Source organism: Stegodyphus dumicola, chromosome 7 (genome assembly GCF_044657685.1).
Source record: "Stegodyphus dumicola isolate Sdum_Otavi_A_Nest chromosome 7, ASM4465768v1".
In the NCBI taxonomy this organism is placed as follows: domain Eukaryota; kingdom Metazoa; phylum Arthropoda; class Arachnida; order Araneae; family Eresidae; genus Stegodyphus; species Stegodyphus dumicola.
The window spans coordinates 72,678,514-72,702,961 of NC_140774.1; the positions used below are offsets into that span (position 1 = coordinate 72,678,514).

Sequence of the window (24,448 nt, forward strand, 5' to 3'; positions counted from 1 at the left end):
TTTCTCATAAAGGTTTTCTCTGAAATTTTCCTTAAATGTTCTGTTTGAAGTAGACCTTTTTGTATGTATTTTTATTAGTTATGTTTTATGTATGAGTATATCTCATCAGAAACGAGCTGAGATTTCACCAAGTACTGAATCTTTGCAAAGTTTGCACATAAATCTATGGAAAATTTTATTTAAATAATTAAAATATAATGAATGATTTATTAATTAGAAATTTGTCTCCATAAAATCCGTATAAAAATTGATTAGTTTTTCGCAGGAAGGGTTGAAGTGTTATGTAAATAATTTATACAAACCTCCCCTCTATGTGGAAGTCGTTTTTGTAATATTAAGTAATTTGTTTTATTGGATGTATACACACAGAATGAATATGTAGTAAAATAATCTTACAGAGACCTCTTCGAACATTCTGTTTTACTGTAAATGAATTAACACATGTCGTCTTTCCAAATTTTGTGAGAAAGCTCTTCAGTGAATTCGAAATAGATATTCAGTCTGCTTTCAGTACTAATAATTTTTACATGAGAAATTTGGGCAATTTTTTTTAAACAACTGGTTTTATTTCGGTTTCCTACTATAGAAATAAATATTCATTTGAGAATCAAATTCAGGATGTATCTAGGAATTTTCAGCAACCTCACTTCTCAGCAATTAGTTATAATGCTTCTAGGGGTATATAAAGTGTTTGAGGAAAAAATGGATAAAATGTTTAATTTTATAATATAACAATAAATTTTCAATGCACATGAAATGATTCATAAACCTTTATGGCTTTAATAAAATAACCACAACTACAAGAAACTGAAATCATTAACGGTAGATTTTTATTAAAAAAATAATCATTTTGGTGATTTTGCTTCGCTAAAAGGAAGATTAATCAAACTAGATTTACTCGATAATTAAACTACAATAAGAAGATGCCTGAAAACAGATATAATTTTTTTTTAGTATACCGGTGTAATTTTAATTTTATGTAATTAATTTGTATATTATTTTGTTTCTATATATTTCTTTATTATGATCGAATAATAAATAGACATACTTTTTATGTATAAATCAAAGAAGTAACTTGGCATGATTCTGGTACTTAGTTTGAAATGAACTTAGCAATTTAAAAGAGAAATTGTAGTACGTGATTTGCAGTTTCCAGTTTTCAAAAGATATCATTTGCAGCATTTAATTTTGTTCATATATTTAATCTGTTCATCTTCTACATTTCTGTAAATCATTCCTAATATTAAACTGAAAATTAAATTTATCAATATGAGTAATTCTTACAGTTTAATATAATACATATTGCACTGGTTCACTATAAACAGCTTACCCCTTTTCAAATTGTTGCCATCAAATATTATCGCCCTGTATTTTTTTAAAAGGATTTAAAGAATGAAGATTTTGCATGTATGAATGTGTGTTTCTTGCATTTTGAAAAAAGAACGATACCGAATTAAGCCATTAAATTTTTAATTACGTAGTCCTCCACCCAAATATGTGCACCTGGAAGCCCGAATTTTGAATTTCCAATTTGCCTTCTTATTTATTTCATATTTTAAAAAAATTTAATGAATTTTTATTAACAAATTTAACAATATGAAAGCAAGCAGTGGTAATATTGTTCAAGATAAAACATTTTTATCTCAGCTCATGAGACTGTTGCCAATAAAAAGAATGTAAAATATTTACTTATCTTTCAATTTATATTAACAAACTCTGTGAAAGCAATGTGTTGCCACTGCTGGAAGTATTCTTTTTATCTTCCACTCAACAGCGTGTTGCTCATCAGTAAAGCCTATAACACTTTCATATTTAATCTGGAAGGTTACTGAATAATTAACTAAAAAACCAATTAAGACCAATTAAGTGATTTAAAACCAATAAGTGCAGTTCTTGAAAATTTTTTTTTTTTTTTTAGTTGTTAATGTGATTAATTTAAATAAACATGTTTTAAAATCATGATATGTTTAATTAGAGCTACTCAAGATTTTTTTGAAATTATATTAAAATCGTTGTATACTTTTACTTTTTTACAATAACTATTAGGCGGCTAGTCGCATGAGAGGCTAGTTTTGAAAGAAATAATATAGCGAACATAAAAGTATGTATGAAAAACTCTTGGAATTCTAAATATATGCTACTTTATATTGTGATTGTGCTGTTGAATTGAATTTTATGCGAGTGAGATGAACATGATACTTAATTAATAAATTTAACACATAAAAAGTTAATAATGAAAAGATACATACACACACACACAAAAAAAAAAAAAAAAAAAAAAAAAAAAAAAAAAAAATAGCCATCTTACTGAGAAAACTGAATATTGATACAATGAACTAGGAAAAAAACTAAAACGAATATAAAAATGTATGCCAACACTTAACGCTGCATCGGGAGTTCTAAATATTTGCTGTAATTCAGCTATTAAAAATTTTGTGAGTTTGGCGTTGAACTGTACGTGGCATAAATGAGAAGAAAGCTATGCTTAGTAATAAAGCTAAAAAAGACCAAAAAAAAAAAAAAAAAAAAAAAAAAAAAAAAAAAAAAAAAGTCCAGTTCGCAGGAGTGCGACAACAAACTGGTAGACTACGTGCTCAGTGAGAGCGTAAAAAACCTTCCTTCCTGGTGGCCGTTAAAATCTAAAATCTTGAATTTTTTTGAGCCTAACAGTTCTAGTTATGCCACTGGGCGCATAACAGCAAAGTATCGGTTGCTTTAAAGGAAGTACCACATTTTTTTTTATTTATTTAAAAGGTTAACTACTTTTAATATTCTCTAAAAATTATTTTTTGAAATCACCATATGTTTTCTGGATGTTAATTCTACAGGGAAGATTTTGAAGTGATGATTTATAGTTCTTCAGTGTTTATTATTTTCCAATTTTATACTTTCTCACATTGTTCAGTCTTTTGTTAATATGGGAAAATTTTGGGTTTCACAAAATTTATGGGTCAGTATTGTATTTATGGTTAATTGAAAAGTGCTCAGATTCATTAACTTCTAATTATATCGTGCAGCAATAGTTGGAAGAATGTGAATATATTGTGTATCCTTCATTTACACTGCTGTTAACAGCTTTTATTATTATTTCCATTAAGGAATGAAATATTTACAGGGTTCGTACACATTTCTGCACACAGAAATTAAGTACTTTTAAGGACTTTTAAGGACCATCCATGAAAAAATTAAGGACTTATAAGCAAATGGGAACTGAATAAATTCAATTAAAAATATTATCTATGCTGAACTTCACTTTTGTAATACCATCCTAAAAATAAAATAGATCCATAAGTAGGATGCATTAGTATTAAATATAATTATTCGTAAGTTTTAGAATAAATAAAGTTTATGAAATTTATCGTTAAATATTTTACACTCATACTAACTGGGCATATTTGAAAGAAGATAAGTGACATTTTATTTAGGTTTTACCAACAGTTCGCTTTGATTTTTTTTTAAATATCTCATTTTGTCACATACGTGCTCTATGAGTTTAGTAAATAGTAAGTAGATTTTATGTCAAGTGGCATAGGTTAAAGTGAGAAATAAAATCCCAATCAGCATGATTCAAAAGACTGGCTGTTGTCTCTGCTCCTGCTTAGGAGAGACCTGATGATCAGAACAAACCTTAAGGCCTGATGTAAGCACGGTTCGCAATTTTGAAAGTTAGCTGAGGTCTGTCTGACGCAGTTAGTGTCGTAGCTTCTAGTAGAGTTCCAAGGATTGTAACTCAGTTAATATAGTTTAAGGTTCTAATAATCCACTAAAGCACCAGAGGTGACAAGCTGTTTTGCATTATTTTAAGTCTCACTAGATGCGAAGAATAGGTTTTACATGAATTTTTACATTTTTGTGTTTTATCTTGTGACCACAATAAGGGTTAATGAAAGGTAATAACTTGCTTTAAAATGCAGAGACAATCTTTAAAGGTAACCAATTAGTTATAAGTAATTAAATTGGGTATTAGATAACCTTAGTCATTATGGATTTGCATGGCCACTATTAAATTTTATTTATTTTTCAACACTATTTGTTAAAAAAGCCTTATTAAATCACAATGTAATAAAATTTCACAGTTTAAAATAAATATAATTTATGGCATTGATTTTTAAACGATATTAGGATAATTATACATTAAAAGCTACACAATATTTATATTTTGTAGCAACAACACTCAACAAGATATTTATGAGTCTTTTTAATTTGAAGCCTTCCTATACATTTTGGCTAATTTATATCAATTTCCTTCTCTTTAAGCATCTTTCCTAACAGTTAGAACTTTGTCTCAATACGCAAGACAGTGCTCACTAGTTTCTACGTTTTGTATCTCCTAACCTGTCAACCTCTCCAAAATGTACCTATGAGGGTTTACTTGATCTGGTAAAAGTTAAATAGTCTAAAACCCTTCGGACAGATTTGAAACAAATTATCGCTATATCTGAAAGTAACTACAAAGATTTAAATAAGCTTCTTATTTAAAAAGAAGAACATAAAGCATGTTATTATGCTAAAAAAGTCAATTACAGCTCATGGTTAAGTAATTAAACAAGAAGAATCAAATGCAAACTAAAAATATGGACTAGTCATCAAAGACAATACAATTTAATTTCATTTTAAGCTGACTCAGTAACTCTATTGTCATAACAAATTCAAATGTCGGCAGCGGTAATGTAAAGACGAATAATTGCAAATTATCAGGGCTGGCAGGAACTAATGCCAAGTGGAGATCAGAAACACATTCTTGTCTTACACTCCAAAAATCTCAGTTTAAAAACTGTTTAAGTGATTTGCATTCTGGTGAGAAAGTAGAAATGGGAAATTATAGTAAAGGCTGAAATAGTAAACAATTGGGTAATTTACATAATAATATCTGTACATATCTTTGAAGAATAATTTTCCTTTCTCTTAATGTATTCAGTTTTTTTCTTCCACGTTTCCTTTTCCTTCTAGAGTTTTTGGATTTAATTAAAGATTTCTGTTATTCTAAAAATACTGAATGGATTTAAAATGTATAGACAAAGCTCCTAATTTTATAGTAATAGAAATATGCAATATATATGGTAAGGTCCAGTTACAGAGCTGGTGTGGCAGAATTTTTTGAATTTATTCACACATTGAGCAACAAAATCTAGAAATGTCAAAACTTTTAGAATTTAGAACAGGCATTGGAAGCAAAATTTACAAAGGCACCAAGCAGCACAATTTAGTGTGTATGATGCATTAAGACATATTAGATGAATCGTTTAAACTGTCAGTTTTCAATTTCTTAATTAAAAAAAAATTATTTTCTATAATGCCTGTCTATATGATAAGATTGGAAGCATTTTTGATATTTTAAGCTTGTGTCTAGTGAAAAATAAAGAAAATAAAGGGAAGATAAAAATGTTAAGAAAAAGATTCTAGTATCAGAGCTAAAACATTCAACTATTATGTTTTTATTGCTTTTCCAGATGTTTTCCAAAAAGTAAAAATTTATGTATTAATACCATGGAGACATTTTTTTATTTTGCCACATTTTTCTGGAATCTTCCAGAATAGTGGATCTACAAATCTTGCCTTCAAATTTTTCTAAACTTTCCAAGCTGCAATGTCTAAAATCCTAAAGAAAAATGACCCCTGCCAATTCAGTAAAGCCAGAAATAAATAAATAAATATATATATATATATATATATATATATATATATATATAAAATCGGTTAAAAAATGTGTAAAATTAATTTTATAGAGAAAACTGACGCATATTCTGAGACAATTACATGAGGAAACTCTTACCAGGAAAAAATTAAAAAGAAATTTTTAATTAATTACATAGCTATTTTTCTTTTGCTAAGAACCGTTTCGTAAATTGTACTTTATAGCATTATACCTTGCTTATTTCTCAGATTCAAAATATTGTATAAAAAGTGGCCAAAATGGAACTTTATAATACAACAGCAAAAAATAAAAATGCTTTATTTTAATGTTATTTCTTAAATGTAATTACAATATTTTACCATTATTTTAATGAAACTTATCAGTGTTACAATGTTTTAAAACAATTGTCGAAAAATTCTCAGATATCGAAATTAACAATTTTCTATAGAAACTTATCTTAAAATCGCGATGTTGATAAATCGCCAAATTTAGAGCAATTTAATAAAAGAATTCATATCCCCAAAAGTGAAAAGTTGTTTAAGAGCGCTTCACTAGAAAAAATGAAATAATTTCAAATGCTTTATGTTTCACACTTGCTCAGAAACTCTATACCACCCTTTATATTAGAAATAGGAACAAATTATAACCCATGAACGCATTCATCCATTCAGAAGATAACGATATTTGTCAGAGAATAGCCCAAAACATTCCTCCAAAATGCTAATTCACACTCAAAATGGCAGTCGTAAAAACAGCCAGAAATTTCAGATGATTAAAAATTAAGGACCTAATGACAATTTTGGCCAAAATTAAGGACTTTTAAGGACCAAAAACCGATTCCAAAAAACTTAAGGACTGTACGAACATTGATTTATAGAAGGAATCATATGGTGGTCTCTTTGCAAAACCACAGAATGGGTTTTGAAGGGGGGTGGTGTGGAAATTAGCCTTTTATTTTTCTGTTATCAAATATTTAGTTATGGTTTATGAATGTAAAATATAATTTTTATTCAAGTTTAGGTATTTATCAACAATTTTCTACACTTTTTGTTGTTTAATTTATAAAACAAGTTAAAAAAAATAATCTAAATTTAAATGAATTTATGGCTGCATTTTTTTAGTTTTGGAAAGGTGGGGGAATGATCTTATAGCAATGGTGAAAGATGCGCATGAAGCTAAATAAGTTGAGAATCACTGCCACATAATATCCACTGTTGTGGTAACATACATCTCCCACTAATTTTCTGTTGATATTTCTCTGAAAAGCTGATACAAATTTGTCTTGTAATGCAAAGTGTAGCATTTGAAACTGGTTTACATCACTTAATGAAAAAGGCATTTTTTATTTCTCAGAATAAATAAATTTTAAGAAAACTAGATATTTTAAGCTCTGCTCCATTATAAATGCTATCAAATACCACATTCAGATTATATTTAAGGGTTCCCATGGATTATCACTAAGTTGTTGTTTCATTTATGATAACCTGAGTAGTTGAATGTTATGGAAACCCTATTATGATGCAATTGGTTGTGTGATTGCGGTGAATTTGACTGATGGGAGAAGATTTGCAATGGCTTCTTTATGTGTTGGATGAGAAGCACGTCGCTTGTAGTTTACACTGTAAGATGGCTGAATGTGGTTAAGATTAATTTGCAGTTTCTGTATGATTTGGAAAGAAAGAGGAAAAAAGCATTAATTGACTGGTGTGTAACTGAAGGTTTACTTAGTAGCCATTATAAGTGTCCTGTTTGTCCTGTTTGTACATAGGAAATGCGTGAAATGGTATGGAGGATATTTTTGACTCTTATGTTTTGTGAATTTATATCGCAGATTCTAGTTCAGATAATTTTAGCAAGTTTTGGGATGCTGTTAAGGAATTTTGCTTGATTGAAGACATGGAAATTTCTAAATACGGTAAGTGGATATTTCCATTGTGTAGTACTTAGATGCTATAAGGAATTTCTTTTTTTATGTTATTTCATTGTTTGATTTATAATGTCTTTTACTGAGATTATATTTTTTGTTTGGCTCTACTGTAGAACTGGTTGCTCTATTGAGTTTTTAAGTGAAAATAGTTCAGTGTGTACATGGACAAAGTCAAGGAAGATCACAATGGCAAGTTTGTGAAATTCTCTGACGTTTTTTAAAGTGAAAAATGGGTCGATGTGAACATGGATACTGCATTTGTGCAATTCTTTGACTAGTTATTTTGGCTTTATGCAGCAGTGATTTTTTAGACAGCAACGATTTATTATTTTGGCTTTGTCTAGTGGCCAAAACCCGCCATTACACAAAGCCAAAATAACAAATCAAAGAATTGCACAAACTCGGTGTTCTTGTACCACCAACAGTTGCCAATGGACACCCATAAATATATTTTTACCAATACCACTCCTAAAATATAATTTCATTTGATAATTGCTTTTACAAAATCATAACTAATGATAAAATATCTTTTTCTTCAAAAATAAGCTGTGCTACTTTTTTCTGATACAAGTAAGTCTCAAATTTTTGTAGCTGTTTAAAATTACATATTTTTGCTAAAAAAAAAAAAAAAAATCAGCATTTAGGATATTTTCTTGTTATATGTACCCTAGGTCTCAACATTTAGCAGAACTGCTGAAGCATATTTTCAAGCATACCAGGGCTGTGGAGTCGGTATTGAAAATGACCGACTCCAACTCACTCATATATACTAATTCAGAAGTCAAACAACAAAAATCAGTGTCATATTTACAAAATTTTCACAGGACTAGTTTCGATAGTTTTACCGAACCATCATTTGCGGTTTTGCAGCTGAAGATGGTGGTTCGGTAAAACCATCGAAACTAGTCCTGTGAAAATTTTGTAAATATAACGCTGATTTTTGTTGTTTGACTTCTGAATTAGTATTTTTTGCAGCTGAAGATGGTGGTTCGGTAAAACCATCGAAACTAGTCCTGTGAAAATTTTGTAAATATTATGCTGATTTTTGTTGTTTGACTTCTGAATTAGTATTTATTCGGCGTGTTATTGTGTCTTAATCACTCATATATATATAAACATATAAGCATGGGTGCCAGCATGGGTTTTTTAATAAAAAAAGTAATAGATGCTACAGAAAAAAATTGATGGCATAGCAAATTAATTACATTAATTAGCATTTATTATGAAATGGAAAAACTGGCATTGGTTATTTCTAAGAAACAGTATAGCTTCGGAAAAATCTTTTTGTTGGAGGCCCATAGATCCGATTTGATAAACTTCATAACTGAGAAGAGTCTTTCCACACTAATTTGAGTAGGAGGAAGAGCTGTTACTGTTAGAGCTATTTCTTTTAACTTTTCAGGATAGATTTTTATAAGTTCTAAAAGAGGTGTCTTACAAGCGCAATCCTATTTCTCTATTTCTTCAAAGGCTGTGTAGAAATCTTGTTTGTATTTCTTCATTTTTATAACTAAAGGCTCTTGGTTCTTTATTTTCATTCATTTTGGCTTAACCTTTTCACTATTATCCAAAAATATTTCTTAAAATCTAATTCATCACTAGAAGAGGATGATAGAGACTCAATTGCAATATCTGCAGTATGACTGTCCTGATTCGAATTCTCCAATTGTTCTGAGAATAATTTCATTCTTAATAAAAGTTCATAGACGACTTTCTTTGCCTTTTTAATTTGCTTGTCATCCAAGAAAATTCGGTGTTTTGGATCTACATATATTAAACCCAGCAAGATCTCACTGTCTAGCAAATTAGTTTCCCTTTTCTTTATTGAAGAAATGATTTACTCTGCAATAAACCCTCCATTTCAGAAAGAACAAACATCCCATTCTTCCCTTCTGTCAATTCTTCAGATTGCAGCTTTTTTGTGGCTATATACGGTGTAGAAAGAAAATTCTAAAAACTCTTTATCATCAAATATGTACTTCCTTATCATGTTGCTTGATCAATAATTGCTCCTTTTCCTGCTCGCTTCCTAAGAATGGCTTTAATTTTAGGAATTCGTGCTGCTATTGCTGCTTACCTAAATTTACCAGTGAGATTTGTAACTAAATGAATCAGTTTAATTGCTAATGGCAAATATCACATCCATCCTTATATTTATTTATGAATATGTTAATAAAATAGAAAATAACTATTTATTAATGTATACAGTTCATAAATAAAAACAATAACTCAGCTTGTCATTAATTTTTTCATTTCATTTTAATTTAATTTCAAATTTAAACTGTTCAACAGAAACTGGAGTCAGAGTCGAAATGTTTTTTAGCGACTCCAAATCCACTCCTTTTACCCAAAAATCTACTCGACTCCGATTCCAACTCCATGACTCCGACTCCACAACCCTGCTAAGAACCATCCACACTGATGAATTTTTGCTGATGCTCAGAAGATGCAGCTTTGTGAAGATCTGTGATCCAGCTTTATGAGAAATCAGATGGTTTAGAAGTGCAGAAAACTGTCAGCCTCTCATTTATACTAGCTTCAATGGTGAATGCTTAACATTCCAGGGGCAGCTTAAGAACTGCAGCTGGGGCAGTATGTTTGTGCAAGGTTTAAGCTATGTAGCAAATAAAGCCAATATGTAGCAAATAAAGCCAAATGAGATACATTCTGAAGACCTCACAGATCATGTGACTTATGTACAGTTAATGTAAACAAACAATGCAGCTGACCCTAAAGATCACGCGATTTATGTATAGGATTTAGCACAGGAAGGGGTTGTAGCCAAATTGAAATGAGGAAATAAAAGTTCTATTGCCAATTTAACCTTTTAGACCTGGGGCTTTGGCAGCTGTATGAGCTTTGAAAGGACAAGGTTTCTTGAACCTAAATGTATTCTTCCTCATTAAGAAATTGCCCCCTACTCGTAACAAAGTTCATTGTGTGTAATTTAATAGATTTTCAGAGAAAAGCATTCATTTCCTAAAAGGAAAGGAAATGCAGGGATTGGTCACTATACTTTTCGATGGGTTTCCTCACTGAGGGCTATATACAGTGTAGAAAGAAGAGTTTCCAGTTCTGCAAGATCATTCCACAGTCTTTCTGTTAGGGAAACATTAGGATTATCTACTTCTTCTAAAAGAGTTCTTAATTCTAAAAACTCTTTATCATCAAATATGTACTTCCTTATCGTGCTGCTTGATCAATAATTGCTCATTTTCCTGCTCGCTTCCTAAGAATGGTTTTAATTTTAAAGTTCTTGCTGCTTACCTAAATTTACCAGTGAGATTTGTAACTAAATGAAACAGTTTAATTGCTAATGGCAAATATCACATCCATCCTTATATTTATTTATGAATATGTCAATAAAATAGAAAATACAGTCAAAAGTTGTTAATTTGGACCTCAAAGCTACAAACTTTCTGCGCATAGGCGTTTACGCATGTGCGTAAGACCTTTACGGCTGCGCATATGCGTGTGCGCATAATATGTTTATTCATGCGTGTTTAATGTATAACAGATGGTATAAGCTAAAATTATCTAATTATCTATTTCAGTTAATGTTGCAATTAGTGTTGTTCCTTAATCTTCGAATTGGATCCGAGTCATTATTTTTTGCAGACTGTTAGAGCAATTTTATAAAAGTAACCTTGAACTTTCGATTATGCCAAATAGAATTTCCGATGCTGGAGCTCCCAAAGGATCTACAAAGCGAAAGTATGTTTCGATGTCCAATAAAGAAAAAGTGGAATTGCTGCAAAAAATGGATATAGGCATATCCTTTGTTTCTCTAACCATTCCGAAATCTGTTTATCAATTTCACGCTGCTCTGGGGGGGGATGGACGCCGCGGCGTGCAATAAATTGGAAGTTGATCTGTCAGCACTATCCTTATCTTCAAGGAAGATGTTTTTATTTTATTTGGCTTCTAATTCCTTACTAAATGTAGTATTTCATCTCCATGTACTCCGTCTTTGATATGATTTAAATCAAATTCCTCGTCATTATAACTCGCTTCTGATAGTGAAGAAAGAGACACAGAGGTTATTGAAGATGAAATAATTTCGATTGACAAATTAGTCGGTATTCTCGACACAGCAATTATTGGACTTGAACAGCTAAATTTTGTAACTGAACAAGAAATTATGTCTGCTTATAGAATTAAATAGAAAGTATTATCACGTAAAACGACTTACATTGAAAGAAATGTTTAATAAAGTAAACAAATAAATATTAAGCTTTTTTTTGTTGTTTGTAAATTTTGATACCCTTTAGATCATAATTGTTCTTATTTCACAAATTACGGTTTCATATCCTTAGTTGGTTGATCTTTAGATTATGGTAACTTGGCGATTTTTTGGCGACCAACTCTCCTACAGCAACCCTCTATTTTTTTTTCCCGCCGCCATTTTGTCTTCACGAAGTAAAGACATGTTTCTTTTCTTTTTATCTACTGAACACTTCTTCCAACAATCTACTAGCCAAATTACACTTATGCTAGAAATTTTATCTAACAAAACTGCTTAATCATGACAAATATTCACTGCAAAATTGGGAAAAAGTGCACAATACCATACTCCTTACGCGTTTTTCAAAATAACACATACACATAAACCATGTACACGTCCACTTATTTTTACTTCAAAAAACATCCCAGAATTACACAAAAATGGCATTGCGCACACTCTTCACTATATCCATGTACACTGCTTTTTTCTCATAAATTAGAAAAATTTCACGAAAATACATGACAATTTTCTGAATCTTTAAACCCGGTAAAAAGAACATATATGAAATTACCTGATCACGAAAAAGTATATACCCTTTCCAAATATGAACATTTCCGCATATAAAATAAATAAAATATCCAAAAACTTTTACCTCTAAATCATCTATTATATTATAAACGTCACCAACGAATTTATACCGCAAGCATTACAAATACTTAGTGTCAAATATTTAAATTATTTCCATGCACATTTACTTCAACTAAAACGTATACCAAATTCCTACAAACATAAAATTCACAAAATAACTATCATTTAATTAAAATATCACTAAACCATGTACACGTCGACTTATTTTTACTTAAAAAAAAAAAAAAATCCCAGAATTGCACAAAAATGGCATTGCGCACACTCTTCACCTTATCCATGTACACTCCTTTTTTCTCATACATTAGAAAAATTTCACGAAAATGCATGACAATTTTCTGAATCTTTAAACCCGTTAAAAAGAACATATATGAAATTACCTAATAACGAAAAAGTATATACCCTTTCCAAATATTAACATTTCCACATATAAAATAAATAAAATATCAAAAAACTTTTACCTCTAAATTATCTATTATATTATAAACGTTACCAATGAATTCATACCGCACACATTACAAATACTTAGTGTCAAATATTTAAATTATTGTTTGATCTTTACAATATGGTAACTGGTAGTTTGGAGACATTTTGGAGGCGATAAAGGTTACTACCTGGGAGTTTGGTAATAATGTGAGCAGTACTCAGTTCCGATTACGCATTATTTTGCGTGAGGGAAATGAGAGATCATGGGATATGTCATGTGATATTAATGGACGAATTACGGTTCTTTAATCGGAAAAGGGGGGAAATCGGGAAAAAATGTGGAAATTTTGTATTTAGCTTTATTCTGTGTTGTGTGAAACAGTCTTGTTTAATTTTTGGATCCCATGGCCCTAACTAAAGTGAATTCGAAATGGGTATTTAGGCATTGTGATAAAGAGAAGTTTGCTTTTTATTTAGCGGAGGAAGTATGGAGGAAAAATTCGCAGAAAAAATCTTTGAATAATTTTATTGAATGAATTAGAAAAGTGTATCCGCCGCGTAATCAAGATTCTGAAGAAGTTTAGGTAAGTTAGTATTTTTAATTATTTGAGGATATTATTGAATGAATTAGAAAAGTGTATCCGCCACGTAATCAAGATTCTGAAGAAGATTAGGTAAGTTAGTATTTTTAATTATTTGAGGATATTATTTTTATGCATTGTTCTAAAGGTAAGGTGGAAAGGAATTTGGTATTATTGGGAAAATTGTTATTAGCAATGATTTAGTTTAAAGTAATTAGGATTGTAAGGTAATTTTTATTAATTTAATGTATGTGCTCATTTATATTTTAAGTAGTGTTTTTGAATTTAATTATATTTTAATGAAATGATAGTTATTTTGTGAATTTTATGTTTGTAGGAATTTGGTATACGTTTAAGTTGAAATAAACGTGCATGGAAATAATTTAAATATTTGATACTAAGTATTTGTAATGCTTGCGGTATGAATTCGTTGGTGACGTCTATAATGTAATAGATGATTTAGAGGTAAAAGTTTTTGGATATTTTATTTATTTTATATGTGGAAATGTTCATATTTGTAAAGGGTAAATACTTTTTCGCGATCAGGTAATTTCATATATGTTCTTTTTACCGGGTTTAAAGATTGAGAAAATTGTCATGTATTTTCGTGAAATTTTTCTAATTTATGAGAAAAAAGCAGTGTACATGGATATAGTGAAGAGTGTGCGCAATGCCATTTTTGTGCAATTCTGGGATGTTTTTTTAAGTAAAAATAAGTCGACGTGTACATGGTTTAGTGATATTTTAATTAAATGATAGTTATTTTGTGAATTTTATGTTTGTAAGAATTTGGTATACGTTTAAGTTGAAATAAACGTGCATGGAAATAATTTAAATGTTTGACACTAAGTATTTGTAACCATTTGTAATATTTGCGGTATGAATTAGTTAGTGATGTTTGTAATATAATAGATAATGTAGAGGTAAAAGTTTTTGGATATTTTATTTATTTTATACGGGGAAATGTTCATATTTGGAAAGGGTATATACTTTTTCGCGATCAGGTAATTTCATATATGTTCTTTTTACCGGGTTTAAAGATTCAAAAAATTGTTATGCATTTTCGTGAAATTTTTCTAATTTATGAGAAAAAAGCAGTGTACATGGATATAGTGAAGAGTGTGCGCAATGCCATTTTTGTGCAATTCTGGGATGTTTTTTTAAGTAAAAATAAGTCGGCGTGTACATGGTTTATGTGTATGTGTTATTTTGAAAAACGCGTAAGGAGTATGGTATTGTGCACTTTTCCCAATTTTGCAGTGAATATTTGTCATGATTAAGCAGTTTTGTTTGATAAAATTTCTAGCAGAAGTGTAATTCGGCTAGTAGATTGTTGGAAGAAGTGTTCAGTAGATAAGAAGAAAAGAAACATGTCTTTACTTCGTGAAGACAAAATGGCGGCGGGGAAAAAAAAATAGAGGGTTGCTGTAGGAGAGTTGGTTGCCAAATTTTCGCCAAAAAATCACCAAGTTACCATAATGTAAAGATCAACCAAATTATTTCCATGCATGTTTACTTCAACTAAAACGTATACCAAATTCCTACAGACATAAAATTCACAAAATAACTATCATTTAATTAAAATATAATTAAATTCAAAAATACTACTTAAAATATAAATAAGCACATACATTAAATTAATAAAAATTAGCTTACAATCCTAATTACTTTAAACTAAATCATTGCTAATAACAATTTTCCCAATAATACCAAATTACTTTACTTCCACCTTACATTTAGAACAATGCATAAAAATAATATCCTCAAATAATTAAAAATACTAACTTATCTAATCTTCTTCAGAATCTTAATTATGTGTCCGATAAACTTTTCTTATTTCCTCCGCTAAATAAAAAGCAAGCGTATGTGTGCCTGTTTCAGGATGTTTAAAATCCTACTTATAGTTCACAGCAAGGTACGAGGTAAAATAAATAACTTAATAAAACATCTTTACTTCTATCTCGCACAACCTTAAAAAAACACTTATTACTACCCCTTTCAATCCCACTAAATACTCATTTCGAATTCACTTTAGTTAGTGCCATGGGATCCAAAAATTAGCGAACACTGTTTCACACAACACAGAATTCAGTAAGACCCCGCTAAATGCGGGGGATACGTTCCATCAAAGTAGAGCGTAATGCGAAACAGCGCTAAACGAGGCTATCTTTACATGTAAATATTGGGGTTAGGGGAAGATGGCTAGGAAATTGGTTAGGTATTAAATTTAAAAAGTATGTTTTTTTAATAAAAATAAAACCAAACATTTATTTCTTAAAGCCCAAATTAATACCACATTATTATTTCTTGCAAAAATAAAAACAAAATATAAATAACAAAACGAATATTCTTAAAAAAAAACAAAATTCTCAGTCATATTTAGTTAGCCTTCCACGTTTTCAGTGTTCTGCCTTTTTGTGACAAAAGCATCTAATGTTGTTTGCCTTTTTCTTTTGCGTTGTTCTCTTAAAAGTTCTTCATAAACGGATAGAGCATCTCTAACACCACGCCTTACTTTTGAGCTCCTATCGAAATTCGGATCATTTTCAATGAACTGATCCATTATTTCAGTTATGGTAGACAAACTGCTTTTTAGAAATGCCATCGAAAGTTCTTTTTGCTCTTCTTCTGAATCACTGCTGTCAACATTTTTGTTTTCTTCTTGTTCAGTTAATTCCTTGAGCTCATCATTAGAAAGACTAGCTGCTGCTTCTTGAATTATTTCTTCGATATCTTCCACATTTACCCCTTCAAAATATGTCTGTACAATACCGCACCAAACAAGAAATACAAGTACACTCTTTTGGATATGTATTTGAAACCTATCGCTGTATAATATTTTGGGGAATCCCCGTATGCTGCGAGCGATTTCGTGGAATCCCCGGGTTGAAATAAAAGAGCGCTAAACCGAAACAGCGCTAAACGAAACAGCGTTAAGCGGGGTCTTACTGTAAAACCAAATACAAAATTTCCAGATTTTTTCCCAATTTCCCCCCTTTTCCGATTAAAGAACCGTAATTCGTCCATTAATATCACATGACGTATCCCATGATCTCTCATTTCCCTCACACAAAATAATGCGTAATCGGAACTGAGTACTGCTCATATTATTACCAAAGTCCCAGGTAGTAACCTTTATCGCCTCCAAAATGTTGCCAAACTACCAGTTACCATATTCTAAAGATCAGCCTTTTAGGTTTATAATTTCTGCATGCCATCTTACCAGATTTAAAGTGATGATCTATAATCCGGATTAACGACTTTTGACTGTAACTATTTATTAATGTATACAGTCTGTAAATAAAAACAATAACTCAGGTTGCCATTAATTCTTTTCACTTCGTATTAATTTCATTTCAAATTCAAACTGTCCAACAAAAACTGGAGTCGGAGTCTACCTGTTTTTAGTGACTCCAGCTCCGATTCCTTTTACCCCAAAATCTGCTCGACTCTGATTCCGATGCCACAGCCCTGAAGCATACACATAACAACAGCCAACTATCTTGTACATATACGTATATACTTAAGTAGACATGAATTTACATGATGTTTTGTATATAAGCATTTTGCTGATCAGATTACCATATATATGTTGAATGACTTAGGGGTTCACTCATGTGGAGAAATAATAAAGCACAGAGGAATTGCATGACATAATTTTCTGATCTATCTCATCAAATTGATTTGTCAGCAGATATAAAAAGCAGAAGAAAAGACTCTTTCAAAAATTTTTGTATCCACAAGCTATAAAAATGTACCGTTGACCATAGAGATTTATTTTTTATAATTTTTTTTTATTTTTTATAAAATGCATCTTATTATTATTATTTACAAATAGAAACAGTAACTATAAGCCAGAGATTAAACAAATATTTTTACCAGGTTGGTGACCTTCTTAAGAGCAGTGCAGATAATCAGATTGGTTGCAAACAAATTTAGATTTTGCATGTCCTCTAGAAAAATATGCACCGATAAAACAACTGTTTGCTTAAAACATACACTGATAAAATAACAGCAGGCCTTTAATATAATGCACCATTTTCATAGAACTGCAAAAGTAGTAAGTAGTGCATTTTGATTCTTGCAATTGATAATGTTTTGTGTTTAGAAAATGAAGAAGTCCTGGTATTTATGATAAATATTGAATGTTACCTATAAAGGCTTTATTTGAAAATTACAGTAAGGCACAGCTGTTGTATAGTAGTCAAATGAAAAAGTATAACAATTTGAGTTTGTTACCATTATCACATGAATATTTGGATTTAAAATAAAAAAAATTAGAGATTGTTGTAGATACCTGGAGATTGCACTGGTATTTTCAGAAGATTCTACTATTAATTTCTTTTGAAGTTTTTTTTACAAACAGCCTGATTTTTTATAGTTTAATTATACAAATTTTCCATTTTCTCCTCAATCTTCTACTTAAATTAATTTGATATTAAAAAAAAAAAAAAAAAAAAGTAGACTTTGTTTTAGAAGAATCAGTTTGGCCATTATTAAACTTTTAAAAAAGCATAATGCAAGAATTTATGCACAGCTTTATAATCCATTCTTATAAAAAAATCCTTTTGTTGCTATTATAATACTAAAATACAAATGTAGTGAGTGAAATTGTACCATACGTAAATAGAGCATTGCCATATGATATGGTACATAAATGTATTTTTGCTATCCAGAACAAAAGCAGTTTTCAACATGCTCTTACAACCCTGATCTTTGTTTAGTAAGTGATTTCATCCCCTTCGCAATGTTAGCTGATTTAATAGCATCTTCATTTTTCACAATCATAAGTTTAATGTAAACACCATCATACTTGGCATATAGTATGAAATAGCTAAGTCCTGGATATGCATTGTCAACTAGTTCTTTTTTCACTCCTTGGTGATCCTTATAATTTTCTTCATTGCTTGACTTTTCTCATTAAAATTTACTGTTAATAAATTTATGAAATATTTAAGTGAGAAAACACAAAATCACTTCAAAATTCAAAGTTATAGCAAGGGTTCTTTACTAAAATAGTAGCAACAGGTGCATTGATATTCTCATTGCCTTGAAAGAAGTAAGCAAATGTAAGTACATGCAATCATAACTCGCCGAACTCGTCATATTCCGAACAAATATGAAATCAAACAAACATTTTCGTATGCAAACAGGGCATATTTCCAAGCAGACATATACTGAGGGTATTCTTCTGTTATCAGAACTGGATTCAGAAATGTATGTACGTATGCATGTGTTCATATATGCATGTATATATGTAAACACAGACACATATATGCACATACACATGTGCATACATGTATACATTTCTGAATCCGGTTCCGATAGCACAGGAGTACCAAGGTGAGAATAGACCGATATATTAAAACATTACATATAAACCATAAAATATTCAAATTATTACATGTTCAAGATTTGATAATATCAGTATCAAATTAAATTCTTCCATAAACTACATTAAAAAAATGCATACCAGCTACTTTTTTCTGTTGTTCTCGTTCATCATACAGCTGCTGAAAATGATTAGCAGCAAAGCTTATTATATCATTTGGATTATTTTTTATTACTGCATAACTTATACTGTGCAAGAGCTTTGGTAATTCTTCTGGTACAACTGGTCGAGGTCTTGTGACAGACATTGTCCTGTAATAGATAATGAATGGCATGGTGTAGAAATTATAGGATCTTTAAAACATTTCTATATTGTAACCAAAATCCTTTTGGGTACTATTTGGTTTTGAGGGCCGTAAAAAAATTCCAGCAAAAATGTATGCACGAAAGCGCCAAATCTAGCAAACACGCCCATTTAACAGCGTGCCAAATCTAGCGTACGCGCTGATTTCAGATTGCATAAGTTTATATAGTTCTATATTTCTTAACACGCCATTGAAATACTAGTTTAATTTTTAATTCCTTTTTTGATAACCTATGGATTTAATAATTTGGGAATTGCCCATGATGAAAAGTCTGCGATAGAATTATGGGTAAAGTGCAGAATCACCCACTGCTTGACGCGTTTTTAAGAATTGTAAATACTCGGTATCCATGTGCACATCGACTTATTTTCTCTTAAAAAAAAATCCCAGAATTGCACAAAAATGGCACTGCGCACATCCCTGACTTTATCTATGAACACATCAACCTATTGTCACTTAAAAAGTAAAAGAAAATGACAAAAATCCAATTGTTTTTTTCCCTTGTAAAAAGGGGCAAACAAATAAGTGGGCGATTCTGCACTTTACCGAGAATGTTTTCAAAGAAAAGGCATCATTCATTATAGAAAATTATGTTTGAACAACCAATGAGATGACATTATGCTTTAGCGATAACTCGGTAGCGAAATATTATATCAACTTAAACTTTCATCTAAATTAAAACATCAATATTAGATAGTTATTTACTATTATACTTCCTTTCTTGCGTTAGGGTTGCCGCAATTACTTTTAGCAGCATTGGCATCAACAAAAGTTTGGCGATTTTTTACGGCCCTCGAAACCGAATAGTACCATATTTTGTGACTAAAATAAAAAACATATGTAAAAGAACAAGAATTTTAGGTTGATCTTTACAATATGGTAACTGGTAGTTTGGCGACATTTTGGAGGCGAAAAAGGTTACTACCTGGCACTTTGGTAATAATGTGAGCAGTACTCAGTTCCGATTACGCATTATTTTGTGTGAGGGAAATGAGAGATCATGGGATATGTCATGTGATATTAATGGACGAATTACGGTTCTTTAATCGGAAAAGGGGGGAAATCGGGAAAAAATCTGGAAATTTTGTATTTGGCTTTATTCTGTGTTGTGTGAAACAGTGTTCGTGAATTTTTGGATCCCATGGCCGTAACTAAAGTGAATTCGAAATGGGTATTTATGTATGTATTAATTTAATGTATGTGCTCATTTATATTTTAAGTAGTGTTTTAATTTAATTATATTTTAATTAAATGATAGTTATTTTGTGAATTTTATGTTTGTAGGAATTTGGTATACGTTTTAGTTGAAGTAAACGTGCATGGAAATAATTTAAATATCTGACAAGAAGTATTTGTAATGGTTGCGGTATGAATTCGTTGGTGACGTGTATAATGTAATAGATGATTTAGAGGTAAAAGTTTTTGGATATTTTATTTATTTTATATGTGGAAATGTTCATATTTGTAAAGGGTAAATACTTTTTCGCGATCAGGTAATTTCACATATGTTCTTTTAACCGGGTTTAAAGATTGAGAAAATTGTCATGTATTTTCGTGAAATTTTTCTAATTTATGAGAAAAAAGCAGTGTACATGGATATAGTGAAGAGTGTGCGCAATGCCATTTTTGTGCAATTCTGGGATGTTTTTTTAAGTAAAAATAAGTCGACGCGTACATGGTTTAGTGATATTTTAATTAAATGATAGTTATTTTGTGAATTTTATGTTTGTAGGAATTTGGTACACGTTTAAGTTGAAGTAAACATGCATGGAAATAATTTAAATATTTGATACTAAGTATTTGTAATGTTTGCGGTATGAATTCGTTGGTGACGTGTGTAATGTAATAGATGATTTAGAGGTAAAAGTTTTTGGATATTTTATTTATTTTATATGTGGAAATGTTCATATTTGTAAAGGGTAAATACTTTTTCGTGATCAGGTAATTTCATATATGTTCTTTTTACCGGGTTTAAAGATTGAGAAAATTGTCATGTATTTTCGTGAAATTTTTCTAATTTATGAGAAAAAAGCAGTGTACATGGATATAGTGAAGAGTGTGCGCAATGCCATTTTTGTGCAATTCTGGGATGTTTTTTTAAGTAAAAATAAGTCGGCGTGTACATGGTTTATGTGTATGTGTTATTTTGAAAAACGCGTAAGGAGTATGGTATTGTGCACTTTTACCCAATTTTGCAGTGAATATTTGTCATGATTAAGCAGTTTTGTTAGATAAAATTTCTAGCATAAGTGTAATTCGGCTAGTAGATTGTTGGAAGAAGTGTTCAGTAGATAAAAAGGAAAGAAACATGTCTTTACTTCGTGAAGACAAAATGTCGGCGGGAAAAAAAATAGAGGGTTGCTGTAGGAGAGTTGGTCGTCAAATTTTCGCCAAAAAAACGCCAAGTTACCATAATGTAAAGATCAACCGAATTTTATTATAAATAAACAAAATGAAAATAAAATAATTAACATCTACATCATAACCAGGTTAGAAAAATAAAAAAAAATTCGTTTCAAAATTATGATTATACTCATTATATTTTGTAAGTTACAATACATTTATGACATAGTTATAGCTAATAAAAATTATGGTTAATAATTTTAAAGACATACATTTGCGAATTCTAAGTACAGAATATGTCGTAAAAATTCATAAACTGGGCTAAAGTTGCAAGGGAATAATACAAAAATATACCGATTTTCGCTTAGTCGGCATTCGTTCGCAAAATGCGGCTCCACCAAAGAACGTCTATGTACAATACATATTCTTTGGCTTCATGCCGTTCTTGCTATTGACGATCGGATATGGGTTGCTAGGCGACGTATTTATAATTTTAACGTTGCTAAGCAACTCCATCTCGGTGGAGGAGGTCACTCGACGTTTAAAACCCGTATACGCGACGCCCCTCAAATGGCCCCTGCCCTGTACGAAACGAACCTAAACAAGGGAGCAATAAAATTGGTTGAAAACACGGTCGAAAAACAACACCTGCTTTTACTCAGTTTATTTCTATTCTGTAACAAATGTAGTTATTTCGTTAGTATATATAAATATTGTTTTGAAAATGGAAAACTAATTTAAAGGGTATTTCAACTAATTGTAATTTTTGAGGAACACATTTTTGAAGACATAAGTCTGATGGCCGGACATTTGCTTCGGAAGCAGATCAAAGAAAGTATCAACGTACTGCATTCAGTGGCGATAATTTTTAAAATATGGATGGCAATACCTACACCCACGTTGTTGTTTTCGTTTATAAACATTATGGAGAAAGTATCAAAAAATGGAAATTCTGAGTCTCTGAAGAATCGTTTCTCGAAGGATGCTATCACTTCGGTTAGTAAAAGAATTTGACATTTCGTTGAATTATACAGCTCAGTATCTAAGTTATTATCTTTATTGTCATTATTATTTTGCAAGTGTCAAAGTTATGAAAATTCACGTGGATAGGAATAACGGAAAATAGTAACCAAATTAAACATTATATTATATATATAAAAAAAAAAAAAAATGTATTTGTATTTTAATAGCTCTCATAATATATAGATATCAATAGAATGATCAATAGAACTCTCATGATATATTTAGGGACAAATGCCGATTATATTTTCAAATAATAAATAAATAATAGTAATAGAAATGTATATAAAAATATGATGATGCATCTGTACAATTAAGAATGATTTGGGTCTGGAAATGTAGAAAACCTTCTTTAGTATCAGTAAAACATTTTTCGTATTAGACTTTTGTAAATTTCTAATTGTATAGTTATAGCAGCAATTTGCCTTTTGCTTGTCACAGAAATGTTTTCATTCAAAATTTTATGATACTGGATATGAAATTGCCTTATTTCAGCATTTTTAATTTTCTATATCCTATTGAAAATTATAATTAATTTGCATTGTTATAAATTTTTACATGAATAACTAGCAATTTTATATTATTTTTCAAATCAATACTTAGAACTTATTTCATTTGTTAAAGAGATAAATTGTGTCTTAAAGTATTTGCATAATAAGTCATAGCTAGTTAAATCTCGAAAAAAATGTAAATGAAATGTAGGATTTTTTTAGTGCACGTGAGAACCAAAGAGAGAAAAATTCTCCAGTGAAGTTAGGTGTCAATAGAAGTAGAGTGGATAAGATTACTAATTGCTGATAGTGGGACCTGGGTTCATTTCCTAGCAAAGTAAATAGCTGCGAGGATTTAAAATTTTTGCTGTATTCAATATGAGTATGAACCAGTTTACTGTAATAAAGTATTCCACCTGAGGTAAATAGCCCTTTGTCATAATCAGGTCCCACAAACAGGTTGGCTGCATGGGCATTTTCATCATTTCCCTCCACACATATATGAACCAGTTTCCCTTAAAAAGTCTTACACAAAGGCTTAGAATATGAAGATATTTTAATAATTTCTGCTATTCTTGCTGTCTTCTGATATATCTCTATCTATAGTTATGTGTGTATGTATATCATGATTTTGTGGATAGGCACAGGAATGACGAAGCTTGGCCAGAGTCCGGGCATTGTTTGGCTGAGTGGAATACAGCAGAATGATGACCCAAAAGGATTTTGCTTTTAATTGCACATCTTTATTCAATTCAAATGGCAGATTATTTTTCTTTTAGATGAAATTCTCTAAATTACATATCAAATAGTGTTTTAAACTAAATAAGATGAAATCTAGGCTTTTGATGTCATAACTATTCTAACAAAGGGAAGAAAGATGGACAGAGCAGCGCGGAGTCTTGTAGCAGCGATAGTAGAAAGCAGTCTGACTAAAAAATGGGGAGTACTCAGTATTTCTACTAGCGGTTAAATAACATGCCAGAATGTTCTCAAAAGTACTGGTCTAGGGGTAAGATCCTGAAATTGTGGAAAGTTAATTAGTGGTTGCCTGTTCTTTTAGAGCAAAGCTAGCATATTTTTTATATTTCACACACACACACACACACATATATATATAAAAGAAAGCTACTTTAGTAATAGTCCTTTTAATTCCTCGTTTTAATTTGGCTAATTCTCCTTTCTGCTGTCTTAACGCTACTAATCTAAAGTGCAGTACAGCACCTTAAAATTAATTTGCATTATGCCGTTACTAAGAGCAGCATCGAGGACATTTTTATCCTATCAAAGTGCAATGTTTAAGCAAAGGATACTCTATAAATACCCCTGTGCTAAAATACACACTCACTTTTTCCTGCCTTCCTCTTGCTGTGCTAATGTATGCTGCTAACTTCTCTTCATACATTGTCTTGAGATGTGATCAGCTAGACCAAATTGTGGAGGGTGCGTTTGATCTTTACAT

The 24,448-nt window shown here is 30.6% G+C and overlaps 2 protein-coding genes across 9 annotated transcripts in view; one reads left to right on the top strand and one right to left on the bottom strand.

Annotated features, from left to right (window-relative positions):
- Window positions 1–21,971, bottom strand: part of LOC118196846 (calcium-binding tyrosine phosphorylation-regulated protein-like) — a 41,563-nt gene extending 19,592 nt beyond the window's left edge. For 2 of the 6 annotated variants that reach the window (XM_035368327.2, XM_035368325.2), the window contains exons 1-3: window positions 21,751–21,889; window positions 18,913–19,082; window positions 17,319–17,392 (exon numbers count right to left, since the gene is read on the bottom strand). In XM_035368327.2, coding sequence (XP_035224218.1) covers window positions 17,319–17,392; window positions 18,913–19,082; window positions 21,751–21,752 — 246 coding nt within the window. In that variant the 5' untranslated portion in view covers window positions 21,753–21,889. Of the gene's footprint in view, window positions 1–5,417; window positions 5,600–17,318; window positions 17,393–18,912; window positions 19,083–21,750 lie in introns of those variants that run through there. The other 4 variants (XM_085820453.1, XM_035368329.2, XM_085820452.1 and 1 more) reach the window with 3 other exon arrangements.
- Window positions 21,972–22,226: 255 nt separating this feature from the next.
- The window catches only part of LOC118196844 (28S rRNA (uridine-N(3))-methyltransferase), a 61,482-nt gene continuing 59,260 nt past the window's right edge, over window positions 22,227–24,448 (top strand). For all 3 annotated transcript variants that reach the window (XM_085820450.1, XM_085820449.1, XM_035368323.2), the window contains exon 1: window positions 22,227–22,474. In XM_085820450.1, coding sequence (XP_085676576.1) covers window positions 22,277–22,474 — 198 coding nt within the window. In that variant the 5' untranslated portion in view covers window positions 22,227–22,276. The remainder of the gene's footprint in view (window positions 22,475–24,448) is intronic.